This window comes from Chiroxiphia lanceolata, chromosome 1 (genome assembly GCF_009829145.1).
Source record: "Chiroxiphia lanceolata isolate bChiLan1 chromosome 1, bChiLan1.pri, whole genome shotgun sequence".
Taxonomy (NCBI): Eukaryota; Metazoa; Chordata; class Aves; order Passeriformes; family Pipridae; genus Chiroxiphia; species Chiroxiphia lanceolata.
In genome coordinates this window covers 145,084,415-145,097,497 of record NC_045637.1, presented here as the reverse complement: position 1 = coordinate 145,097,497, position 13,083 = coordinate 145,084,415, and the positions used below count along the sequence as shown (strand labels likewise).

Below are 13,083 nucleotides of genomic sequence, written 5' to 3'. Positions count from 1 at the left end.
CCTCCAGGGGACAAAAGAAAAAATCTAAGAAATAGCTCAAAACATGTACCCTACAAATAGGTTTTCTATAATGTTTGTCTTTGAGGAATCCTGGGATTCAAATGTGAGTAACTAGTTAAAATTCACATTAAAAGCACGTGTTGGCAGCAAAGTCATGCACAGCTTCATATAAGAGTTATAAATAACTGTTCCAGGCAAGGAGGAATGAGCATACTGGGTCAGGCATCAGGGAGAACCTTCGTGCCACCCACAAATCCAGGCTGTGGACTCCAGCCTGCTGTGGAGTAGAAAAGCATTAGTATGTTGAAGCCAAAAGTAGAAGATTTATCAGCAGAATTAAGATTCTGTGCATGTGGCAATCAAGGAAAGTGCAACTCAAACACTTCAAGATGATTATTTTTAATTACTAATTGCTTCTCTCATCTAAAATCAGATATGCCATGCCATTGCTTTGGAAGTGCAGCTGCTCCCACAGAGGAAAGTCTGGAGATCTGGCAAAGGGCTGCACAGGTGCTGTGAACTCTGTAATGGAGAAGACTTCTACCTCTGAAGCTTTCATAAGCCTTGTCACCAGTCACAGAGGCACATTAGCTGGTCTCCAGCAATGACCAGCTCATCTTTGACAGAGTGGAGAGATGCTACTGGTTCCCAGGTCAGCAGCTAATCAAAGCCAGGGCAGTGGCTGGAGGCTCCATGTGGAGAGAGACATCCTGCATCAGTTGGAGGCCACAGGGGACCAATTGTTCACCTATGTCCTAAGCTATGCATCGCTGTATTTTTTTTTTGTTAATGAAAAAGGTTTTCTCTTAAAGTTAGACTTTGTCTTTTAAAAATACTTTGTGTGAAAAATGTATCAAGATCACTGGAATTGCCCATTTGGTGACAATTCTCTCCCCTGCCATGTTTTAATCAAAAAGTTTACACAAACATAATGTGTTATTCATCATAACCCTCTTTCTTTTATCAACAAAACATGCTGTTATTCATGTGGCTTTGGGATTTTGTTGTTGTTGTGAAATTGAAATCTTCAAGAGTGATTTAAGAAAAATGTTGTAAAAGAAGTCAATGAAATATGAAACCAGAAAATGAACACCATGAGACAGAAACGACATCAACCTGTCAATAATTTTCAGCCACCATATGGTTGGTATGAGTCTAGAGAGGCTGTGGTTCCTGATGCATCTAGTTGCATGATATATTCTAGTTCAGCTTCTGGAGGAGCTGTAGAGTCCTATGGTGTCTGGCTGAAGAAATTAAACCTAGTTCATCAGGAAATGGTCCCTGTTGGGCTTAAAAATCTATAGATTATAGTTACTAAATTATTCTGAATAATGTTATAATAGTGCTTAGAATATATAGTACTTTCCATTTCAATATTCTACTCTGAGCATTAATTACCCATTCTCAGAGCTGTGATAGCTGGATACCTTTTATTCCCATTTTAAAAGGATAGAAATATAAATTACCAGGATGAGGTGAGTTGCTCAAGGCTGGCTAGAGAAGGCAGCTAGCAGAGTCCTAGTTAGAATTAAATTGTTTGTTGCTTTTATGCAGATGTCTTCAGATTTTTCTCCTAAGAATTTCTCTCTGAGAAATTCCCCAGGAGTCTAGGGACTTCCAGAAGTCTCACAGAGATCTTAACCGGACATGGAGTTGCCTGAAAACCTTTATAAAACTCAGCTTATGAATTTTACCTGTGATTCCAACTCAGTGGAAGGGTAAATTAGACTAAATTAGATCCGAGTGGGTGTAGTTTTTGCCTACAGAGATTTTTCTGCACTATGGTTTGATATTTTCCTCACAAAATATGTGCCTTCAGTAGGTGCATATCTGTAGCAGGCTATGGGATGTTGGGGGTGGAAAGGAGGAAGCCATATCCAGGAGCATGTTGTCTCTTTGTCCCTGCTGCAGAGGACCCTGGAGAACCTCAGACACAACTATTACTTGTCCTGGACAAATTCAGGGATAAAGAGCTTTTCTTAGTGAAATATTCTACTATTATTCTGAAAACTTCTCAGGCATGGTCTTTTGCTGATTAATGTAGCCTTTTTATCACATCTGCACAATGCATCCAAATGCAGTGTTTAACAAAGCAGCAAAACCCATAACAAAGCAGAATCAATAAATACAGTGCAATGCCCTTTGGCGATTCAAGCATTCTGTTAAAATTAGGATCTGATTATAGCTGTGGAAACCTGTTTTTCTGAATCCTAGCAAACACATTTTGCTTTACATGAAAGCTTTTCTAAGATGTGGCCAGTGTTGGCTCTGAGAAATCCATACTTTTCAGCATATTTTTTCTCTTTTCCTGCACTGACATATACTTCTAAAAATCTTACTTTCTACTTTAAAACTCCCCATGAAACAACAAAACCCAAATAAAGCAAAAGCATCCAAGAATATCACAAGCAGAAGGAATTGGGACATTTTCAGTGCATTGTCAAAGGCAAAGGGTTTTCTCATGATATGTCAGTTATGACAAAGTTTTATAACAGAGACTGAAGAAAGGGAGTTGTCTAGCTCAGCTGATAGGGAATTCACTGATCCACGACTTGGGAGACACAGATTCAAGCTTTTATTTGATTCTAAGTGGCCTTGAATGAAAAAGCTCACCCTGAACTAGGCACAAGAGGAAATGAAATAGGGTTTTTCTACCCCTTGTTACTGTGCTGATGACCAGGAGACATAAAAGATGAGATCCCAATTTCACACAATTATTTTTTTAAAAAAATTTGCCTGAGAGGTTTTGATTTCTTTCCAGCCAGTCAGTATTTTGAGACCTGAAAATTGTCCATGAAGTGGTTATTCACTAGTCAGTTTTAGCAAAACTCCACCTAACTACCCAACCTAGTGGAGATTAATAATGGAATATAAAGCAAGAACAACTTTCACAGGTTGATTAATTGACACTGAAAGCTTCAGGACTTCCAGCGTAGCAAAATGAGAGCCTCTTTCTGAGGTGTATTCCAGGCTCTAGCCTGGAATACCAACGAATAAAACTGTAAGTGCTTTCATAGCTCTCCTAAGCCTGGAGACTGCTGGTCTCTCTGTCAGGTTTAGGGGCTAGAGCTGACCCTAATGACTGGCAAAAGGTTTATCAGGGCAGGTCATGTAGGGCATCGGACCTCTCCTTTGGATTACCCAAACTGATGGGTTTTCCAGACCTTTTGGCACTGCTACTCTGAGCAATGGGTACATCTGAGCACTGAGATGCAACAGCTGCTTCTTCTGCAGCTTTCCCCTCAGGGGGCATCCGAAGGGCTGCAGAGTTCACAGCTGAGAGCTTGGCCCAGTCACCATCTCCATTCTAGTACCCCTGACATGAATCTTTCCACCTTTTTCATTCTCTATCTTCTCTGCAGCAGTGGATGAGCAGAGAGTGAGTAGGAGATGCTGGGGGAGGAAAAGCTTCTTGCAGTGCTGAAGATGGCTCAAACCAGTGCCTGCAGGTCCTGTGTGGGTGTTGTGCATTGGAAGAAGCAGAGGGGCTCCACTCATCTTGAAGAGTCCCCACACAGGCTTTATGTTGCTGTCTCTCGCCCACTTCCTTATCACAGCTGAACATCACAGACCCACCTTCCCTCAAACTTTTCCATCGTTGTTGTGGCCCTCCTGTTCCAGAGTCCCACTGATCCCTCTCAGCCACACTTCCTTCTCCTGAGATCCCTTTGTCCACCTTCCCCAGAAAAAGGTGGCTCCCCTGTAGTCCCAGTGTGGACTTATTTTAGATGCTGGGAAGAAATCTTTGAGCTTGGCTACATGCAGTACCACCTCCATACCTGGGAAGCCCTGAGCTAAATCCAACCATTGCTCAGACCCTCAGTGCTTGGGGGGTCAGAGGACCACTACATCCAGACTGGGCTCTGCTGTGCTCTTTGCCCATCCTGGCAGGAGCACACTTCACCTCTGCTCCCAGCCACGATGTGGTGATGTGTGTAAGTGGTGAAACGAATTCACCAGAGGCTACTGTCCTGAGACCATGCTTTCCCTACCAAGTTAACTTGAGTGAAAGCAGTCGCACTGAAACAGCATTTCAGCAGCCTGGGAGGATTGAGTTAGAAAACAGAGCAATTACATACAACACCAATGCCTGCTAACAGTCCTGAGAAGGGACACAATCTCTTGACAGACCAGCTTGTAGTTAACTGTAGAATATAGTTGCATTCCCTCTGTATTTACTTAGGAAAATTGAGGCTGTGTCAGCAGCACAAGCAGGAATGGGCCATTGCTTCCACAGAACTTGGTCTTAAAGGAGTCTGACAAAGGGTTTACACCTGAACCCAAACCTTTTGTATACATCCCAGTCCAGCCTTGATGAAGTGAAAGGACAATTTCCTTCCACTTTCTTTAAAACCAATTCCCTAGCCTCTGAAGTAATCCAACAACCTCATGCTGTATCTGCAATTTCTGCAGCATCCTTTACATGACAAAGCGATCTGGGCTGACCGCAATAATTCATCCAGCACTAGGATTATTTCTCCCGAGGCAGTATTCAGCACTACAGCCTACAGTGTTGCATGCATTTTTTTTTTCTTTCGTGTTACTTCTGGGCATGGCTCTCTGTGATAATTTTGTTCTGAGATCCCCCGAGGTATTGTTCTGCTCAGTCATATGAAAAATAGGAAAATAATGCACCTTCATCCCAGTTCCACAGATGGGCTATTCATCAGCATAAAATCAACTTTACAGCCTAGGAGGAAGGTGCTCCATGCAGTGAATAGCTACGAATTTCCAAGATGGTCTCCCAAGCTGCAGCAGGCCAACAGCTGTGACAGAGAGATGTGATACCCGGGAGCATTCGTACAATGGAAAAAAATAATAGTGTCCAAATCCAAGGGATGACCTATGGTTACCCTTGATTTTTGCAACAGGGAAGTATATCAATCTGCTAGAACCTGAATTTTTTTGTAGTTACATGTATCTAATTTCTTTTCAGCTCCCTGAGTTAACTAGATGGTTCTTCTTGAAATGCTTTCCCCCTTTACTATCTACTCACGAGAACATAATTTGTCCATTTAAACAAAATATAGGACTGACAAAAGGAAGGCAAAGATTTCTTTCCCTTGCAAATCCAGAGATGTTCAACAAACCCAATGGTTTTGGGAGTAATACTAGCTCAGTTGCTGCCATAAACATCCTCATTGTATTTCCATCCTGATATCTGCCTACAGGACCCTGAATTCTGGGCTCTGGGGTTGACAGTCTCCTGACAGTTGTGGGAGATAATTTGTGTCCATCTCTTGGAGATGGACAGGCTGCTTAGATGGCCTCAGTTTGGATCTGTCTCTGCCCATCCAGTCTGCTCAGGCTATCTGATCTGAGGATCATACAGTGATGCAATTCTAGGTCAGCCCTATTTGAACACAGAGTGCTGAGTTACTGGTATGAGCAGGGCAACCCTTCAAGGCAGCCCTGGATTTGGGGGTTAACAGAGAGCATGTTTTCTGAGAATGGAATGGAAAATCCAGCAGCCAGCTGGCAAGCAGGGAAAGCACAGGTTTGCACAGTGAAAGCACACTTGAAATAGAGAGCACAAACTTGTTTTCCTGGGTACTCTTCAGCTTCCCCACTCTCTGAAAACTGCAGTGCACATCTCATCACATCACCTACTAAGGCAATGATCTGGCTCACGTGGTTGCAAGTGGATCCTGCTTAGATGAGAGCTCTGTCAAATGTGTGTGCATGAGAGCTTCAGCACAGCTGTAGGTTAATAGACAAGCAGGAGGAAGACCCCATGTGGAGCAGATGCAATGGTGTGTTTCAGACCTAAAGGGAGTGTGGGATAAAACAGGAGCTGGGCTATCGAGGAGTCAATGGCACAAGGCAATACAGCATGTTAGCAAGAGATAGAAAAGCAGCCCAGGGGAGAAGAACTGAGACAAGCCCTGGGGCAGACTCTGTTTGTCTCTTTGGCAATTCATGTAGTGAAAAAGAGAGAGTGCATCTCTAGAAAAAAGATGGACAATGAGGTAAAATCCTGCCAGGGAAGGAGGAGTGGGGAAGCAGAGGGCTTTTTAGCTCAGTTTTTCAAGCAATTCATTTTGCTTTTCAAGAGGCTTAAAAAAAGCCAATAAGTCAAGAACCACTAAATTACCTAGGAAGGTGCTTTAGCAAATCAAGGGCTTGATTATTCTGTGGCTTGACCTAGATTTAGGAGAAAGTGTAAAATATGCAACTAATACTACAGGGCTAGCTGCCCCCAGGGCTCCACCTCGTGAGCTGTAATGGGAAACATCAGCCCCCTTAGAACCTTCAGGAAACCCATGTTAACTTGGTGCCATGATATTGTCCTTGGGAGAAGCCAGAAATCCAGGCACACCTTGCTCAGAGGTACACAAAAGGAGAAGGTACCAGAAAGGGAGATGTGCCAGGCTTTCTGTCCTGCAGCACTTAACTGAAGCAGGGGCAGAAACTGAGTGTGTGAGAACACTGTGAACATGCTGCTTTTTTGCCATATAGCTGTGCTACGACCTTGAGGTTGACCTTGGAAAATAATGAAAAAATTCTTGGGAAGGAGACTGACTGGAGAGAACAAGCCAGAACAAACCCGTAAGAATTCTCACAACCATCTGAAACTCCTCTGGCGTTTCCCAGCCTCCTATTCCTGCAACACCACTGACCCTGGCTAGTCTCCTGTCCTGCTCTCACCAGCCAGCTCCTGCCCCTCTCCTCTCAGCCTCCTCCTCTACTCTTTCAAATTGTACATTCTTTCAAAGCTTTGACTTCACTTGGTTCCCCCTGTAAGTTTTTCCAACCTCTTGACTTACAGGCACCAAAAAAGAGATATAAACCCCCTCCATGCTCAGAGCAGCCCTGGTCCAATTGGATTTTGTCTCTCTTTTAGAGCTGCCTCAGGAGGTCACTCGTTAACAAACGAGTCATCTTACTGACAGATCCAAGAAGGCCATCTCTGCAAATCAAAGTGAGATTTTACCTCTTTGTTCCTAATCTCCTACCTTCCTGCATGAGACTGACATGGTGTGGGCTCCCTGGACCTCTCTTCTGCGTTGCAGCTGTTCACATGAACCATGGGAAGGGCAGACTTTTACACATGCCACTAACTTGGTACCCTCCTCTATTTGGTAAGAAGTAAACTGGGTTTCAAATGCATGCTAGCTTACCTCTCCCTTACCAGAACAAAGCTCATAAGAAGGAAATGTGTGGCCTCCCTGAGGGTGCTGGAAAGACACGGTGGATAATAGGAAATTTTTGGAAGGAGATTTGAGAAGTGGATTTTACTTACTTCTTATATTGATAAAGGCTTATCATATTCCTTCTCAAAACCAGAAACCACATGGCGAGACACTGTTTTTAAATGTTAATGCATCTTTAGAGAATAATCTGTAATGTTTGATGGCTGTGCTAGCTCTAGGAGAGGCTTCTTTGTTGTTTAAGAAATGAAACAGCATTCATCTGGAGTTTCTTGTCATTACTGGATGAAAGAAAGGTTATTTCTTTAGGAAAAAAAAAAAAGAAAAGATCTGAATGATAAACATTATAAAATACTTATCTTCCCAGATGTCTCTGGGATAATGTGAGCTAAAATGAAATGCTTATCTCACTGAAGGACAGCTTTTGGCAGGATGGCTTTCTACACAGTGGTAAATTATTTTAAGAGCACAGGACAAAGGTAGAGGGATCTGTTTAAAAGAGTGAATTACGAACCTGATGTGACACTACTGAATCACCGTGTAACCTTGGCTAAGCCACACAGCCCTTTCTGCCTCAGCTTCTGCATCAGGACAATAGTTGGTGTAATAACCAACAGAAAAAGTATTTTTGTGATTATCTACAAGTTTAGTGCTTACTGTGTGTGTCAAGTATGGGGTGAGTATATATTTTTAAACACAGCTTCTTGTATATATTGTTATCTAAAGATGCATTCCCTCATTAGCTGGGAGATTTATGTGCTCTTTGAAACAATCCATGAGTCAAGCAGGGTTCACCTGCAGGGCTGGGTTCTGCTGCCTATCAATGGCCAGCACTGGTTGTCAGCTGCCCAAAGCACCTGTTTTGTCATGCATGGACGAGCAGAATCAAGCCTGGACAGCCTTTGACGAGAAGGCTGTTTAAAGGTTCTTGAGAATGGACCACATTTTAAAAATAAGTACAGATTTTGGTGCTTCCACTTGTGATGTCAAGAAAAGAGCATCCTAGGAAGCCTGCCTTCTGGAAAACATGAGGGCCTTTAACCAAACAAAAAGCTTTTTTAGATATCTCTTGATACACCCATAAAGTGGGAAGCCAAAAATCACTATTGGTTTTTGATATTCATAATCACTTCCTTTTTTATTTTTAATTTTTTTTAAGATGTTGCTATGTCTTCTCATTTTGTTACCTGATCAGGAATTTGTCAATGTGCTTTTTACCTTTTAGGCATTTAGTTGCTTTCCTTCATTTTATAAACCCTGCTGATAGAATGTAGAAATCATGTTAGGCAAGGAAATGCATTTCCTTCCTGAATAGGCGAGTTCTGCTTTCTTGCCCCATGTTTCACACATGAAAAAAAGATTCCAGTCTGGGTAGAATAATACCTAATCCTTAATAAATAACTTATACAAATACGAATTCAGAAAGGAATGAAACTACCATCTGATGGATTTGCCTGTGAGGAGGTGAGGTCGTTGTGTGACCTTGGATGATTAATTTTACATTCCCATGCCTGTGCTTCCTCCTCCATCTATTCTTCTGTCTAATTTTACATTCCCATGCCTGTGCTTCCTCCTCCATCTTTTCTTCTCTCTTTTCTGCTTCACATTCAAGGTAGTCAGGGCAAGGACTATTTCTCATGTGTACATTTGGCATCCAGCACTGTGGATTTTGCAGCACTGTAAAATGCATGTATGAGAAGCAATACCTAAGGGCAGAGATAAGAGTGTACCTTTCACCTTGTGTATTTGATCATGGGGTGACAGATGTGTGATAAAAAAGTCACAGACCCCTGGAGTCCCCTGTCCCTTGTTGGGGGCATTCCCTGTGGCTAGGCAGGGGCAAAGGTGGTGCAGTGGGAATGCAACAAGGACATGCCTCTGCCGTGGCAGGGCAATGACAGAGACATGCATGTCTGGGAGAGTGATGAGGTGAGAGTGCTGGGTCATATGGTGGAGACGGGATGTGTCTTCATGGACAACAAGCTCTGCAGGTTTGTTGGTGGCACACACTGGCTCAAGACCTGTTTTATTTGCCTCATTTGCAGGATCACCTCTAGAGGTGAAATTCCTGAAAAACTGTGTTTTTGCTTAAATGCCATAGGTATGGGTCTAGGGACTCCAAGGCTGACCTGGTGGACTCCAACTAGCCCATCTGCCATGCAGTGACTGTGCAGTCGATTTGACAGGCAGGATGGCCCGGGAAGGATCCTTTCCATAAGGGTTTTTACATTAATCACTGCAAGTGCGGGTAGTATTTGGAGAGAGTCTGACCATCAATCAACACTATAGATGTGCTATATCATATCATATCACAACACATCTTATCATATCATACCATCTCATTACTCTACTCCAGCAGCTGCAGCCCAGACAGCACTGCTTTATTGTAGATGCAGCCCTTCAAACTGCACATACTGTGTGAACCCTGAGAAGAGTCTGTGCATCTCCAGCTAGAGTCTTGATCCTCTAGCCCAGCCTATGGCCGTGGCTTCAAGGATTTCTTTCATCATAGGAAGGCATTTGTTTACTGTTAGGGTTACACCTCCTAGCAGGAAATGCAGGCTATTGGGGATGTATTCCCTAGCAGAACCACTGAGCCTCAGGAGTGCAGAGCAGTCTCCCGCTGCCTTGCCCAGCTCTGATTTTCCCTGCACACCCTGGCTGCCCCAGCACATGGGACCAAGCACTAGTTCTACAGACACCCACGCCCCCTCCCCAGAACTCCTAGTAGTGTTTTTGCTCTCAAGCAAAACGCTTTCTGCCAGCAAACAAAGAGAGAGAGAAAGACTGATCTTAAAAAAAAAAAAAAAAAAGACAAAGCCCACACCAAAAGAAGAGGGAAGATGCTTTTTCCTTACAGTCGGTTGTGATTTCGTAGGGGGAGTTGAGGCGCGCATCTCCGCAGGGTGAAGTGCTCACGTACAGATGGAACAGGATGTTCTCCCGCAGCCTGTAGCCTCCTTCTTTTAATCGCACGAAGATTGATCGCTCCCAGTCTTCTCGCCGTTTGCTATGATCACAAAAGAGGTTCCAGGTCATTTGTTACATGCCAAATCAGAAACGTTTCTGTGCTCTCTCTCCTTTTCTCCCTCTGCTTGTTTGTTTGTTTTTATTAGCACCTGGCATCATATATTTTGCCTAGTGACAACAAGAGGAAAACAATAAGCTTCTCCAAGTGAAGGAATGTGTAAAGGGGGTCAAAACTGCCGAAGTGCTTTTGGTTTGCTTACCTAGAAAACATTCGAATGATAAAACGTGGATTTTTGAAGGATAACTCTCCTTCCTTACATGTGTGGGATGCATAAACATATTGATTTTAAAGTGGTTCTGGTGCATAAAAAGAGGAAAAGTTGCCTTAGGCTCTCATGTGAACACATCAGCTCTGCTCATCACAATGCTGAGGCACGTGTTTAGATCCCATTAACATCAGTCACCGCAGCCAAGATATGTGTTTATATGTTCCACCAAAAAGGGCCTCTGATGAAGCACCCAGATTTTATGACCACTGCCAGCCCTCCCTGCTCCCCAGGTGTTGCTCTTTTCCCCCATTCTACCAGAGCCACCTACAAGTGCTCCACCTAGGCCAGCTGTGTCCTCTTGGTCTCTGCATTTTTGGAAATCAAAAACCATCCCGAGAAATGAGGACAAAACTTGAGTGGGCTTTTCTCAGCTGAGTTGAAAGAGATACTTATTAAGCTGAAGCTTTTATCTTTGCAGTGGTTCAGCAGCTAGATGGGGATACAGTGCACATATTCCATCAGCAACAGCTGCCCGGGAGGCCAAACCCTCCCAGTCCTGCCGTTTGCAGCAATAGCAGAGCATTAAGGCTTTGCCACTGTCCTCCGATGGGTTACATTTGGGAAGATATGGGTGATTTCTCTGACAGGCAGCTGCCTCTAATATGTACATTTGGGTGATGGTCATGATTGCAATTCTGAAGGTGAAAATGTGATTAGTGAAATTATGATGAGACTTCTTTCTGTCTGATGGCCTGGTCCTTCCCTCAGAAATGCAGGGGTCTTTTTGTAGGAATATCTCTGAACAGAACAGCACCTGCAGGTAATAATATCCTTGGGATGCTCTTAATAAGTGGGAATCCTACCTGTTTAATTCACTATAGGACAGCCCATTAACCAAGGCGATTTCTGCTGGTGTCTCTGCCTCCTGTTAGTGCAAATGGGTGCTTTCTACTCAGCCTTTGAGCAAGTCCTTGGCTTTAATCCAAGTTGCCTCTGCCTGTTTTCTCCCAGTGCAGCCTCTGTGCTATTGAAGCTGTTTGGCTGTCACTCTTCCATGGTTTGGGTGTTTTGTCATTTTTTGATGCCAGGATGCGTTTGCTGTCAGGAGGAATTTACAGGCACATTAGCTCGCCTGTCAGGGACAGGGAGCAACACTGGCTGCTGAGCTGGGGCCACCACATGCAGCTCCTTCATTTTCTGTTGGCTGTGGTGGAATTTCCCAACTGCACTAATTATATGAATGCCCTGATACAAGCCTAAGAATACAAGAATAAGATATCTGTAAGTCCTCCTGCTTGGACTTTAGAGCAATTGCAGGTAGTTTTAAATAATTCACTGCAAAATCAGCTAGGAGAATACAAAGCTGTGTCGTCCAAATGCCTGCTACTATTATGTTAAACCTCAGCAGAATGTGGGGGGAGGGTGGGCAGCTTGCAGTACTTAGAGACAGTTGCTATGTAAGGTTGGAGCAGTCATGCTTTGGGCTGAATTTCAGGAGTTTAGTGATCAGCTCCCATCCTGTTTTCGCTGGTTATTGTTTTTCACTGATTAACCTTGCTCTCTTACCTCTCCCTGAGTACCAAGAAGGGTCTGCGGCCATTGTGGCTGACAGGTTGGGTGATAGACAGCTGCTCTAAAAATAGATGGCAGGGTTGGAGGACTCTTTCCTCCAGGAGGCTGAGATTCTTTGTATCACATATGGTCCTGACCTGCCTTCGGGATGGTTTTCTGGGAGCTGAACTCAAACATGAGATTCATTCCTGCACTGTGGCTGAACAGGTTTAATAACAAAACTCTGAGAGCGCTGTTGTAAAAGTTTGTGTTGCAAAGCCATCCGCCATGGCTTAGCAAAGATTCTTGTGGATGGGGTGTTCAGGGTATTTCAAAGCCCAGGGAGACCCAGGGATCTTGTAAAAAGTGTCCAGGTGAAGCATGAGATGTGCTTCTGCAAAGTGACTTCTACTCCAGCACTGGTACACTTCTGCCTTCCCTCTGGGATAGATTTTTTGAGCTGTGAGGGGGCAGATGACTTTGCAGTAGCTGTTCTTTGCAATGCCCTTCTCACAACCATACACATCTGCACAAACCAAGGGAGAAAGAAGTCTACAGCGAGCCCACAGATTCCACTCATTCAGAGGGTGGCATTAAAGTGTCATTTTTGCATGCTGGCAGTTACTAAAAGAGGAGAATTTGTCCCTAAATCTTTGCCTGTTATGAATTCCTGTGGGAGAGTTAGGATTTGAGGCTGCTTCAAGAGGAACATTTAAGAATGTGTGAAATTCTAATCTTCTGTTAAAGTCCATTATTTAGCATAACACATCTATGTTTTGAACTGACTGCAAGAAGATACTTAAGTACATACTTATGGTTTAATATACATGAAGTATTTTAGTGAAACAAGGTCTAAGAAGCAGAGGAGCTGTTTTTAGCATGTAAATGTATGTATGGGAAGTTTCTGGTACTACATACTATGACACATCATCCTAGAGAAACTAACTGCAGATTTAAAAGGAAGGAGCTGTGTTCATGAAGAAATAGTAGATGTATAACAAGCAGCTGGTTTTCCTGGGAAAAAAACCCTGAACTCTACTGGATTAAGACTATTCTTTGCTTTTTATTTATAAAATAAATAGTGGCTTGCGTCTGACTTGCTGGAATAGTTTACCTTCTGGTAAAATCATCTCTCTAGCACC

The 13,083-nt window shown here is 43.4% G+C and overlaps 1 protein-coding gene across 1 annotated transcript in view; it reads right to left on the bottom strand.

Annotated features, from left to right (window-relative positions):
• ADARB2 (adenosine deaminase RNA specific B2 (inactive)) overlaps positions 1–13,083 on the bottom strand; it is a 305,220-nt gene that overhangs the window by 27,375 nt on the left and 264,762 nt on the right. The window contains exon 6 of the mRNA XM_032708225.1: positions 10,010–10,161. Within this exon, the coding sequence (XP_032564116.1) occupies positions 10,010–10,161 (152 nt within the window). The remainder of the gene's footprint in view (positions 1–10,009; positions 10,162–13,083) is intronic.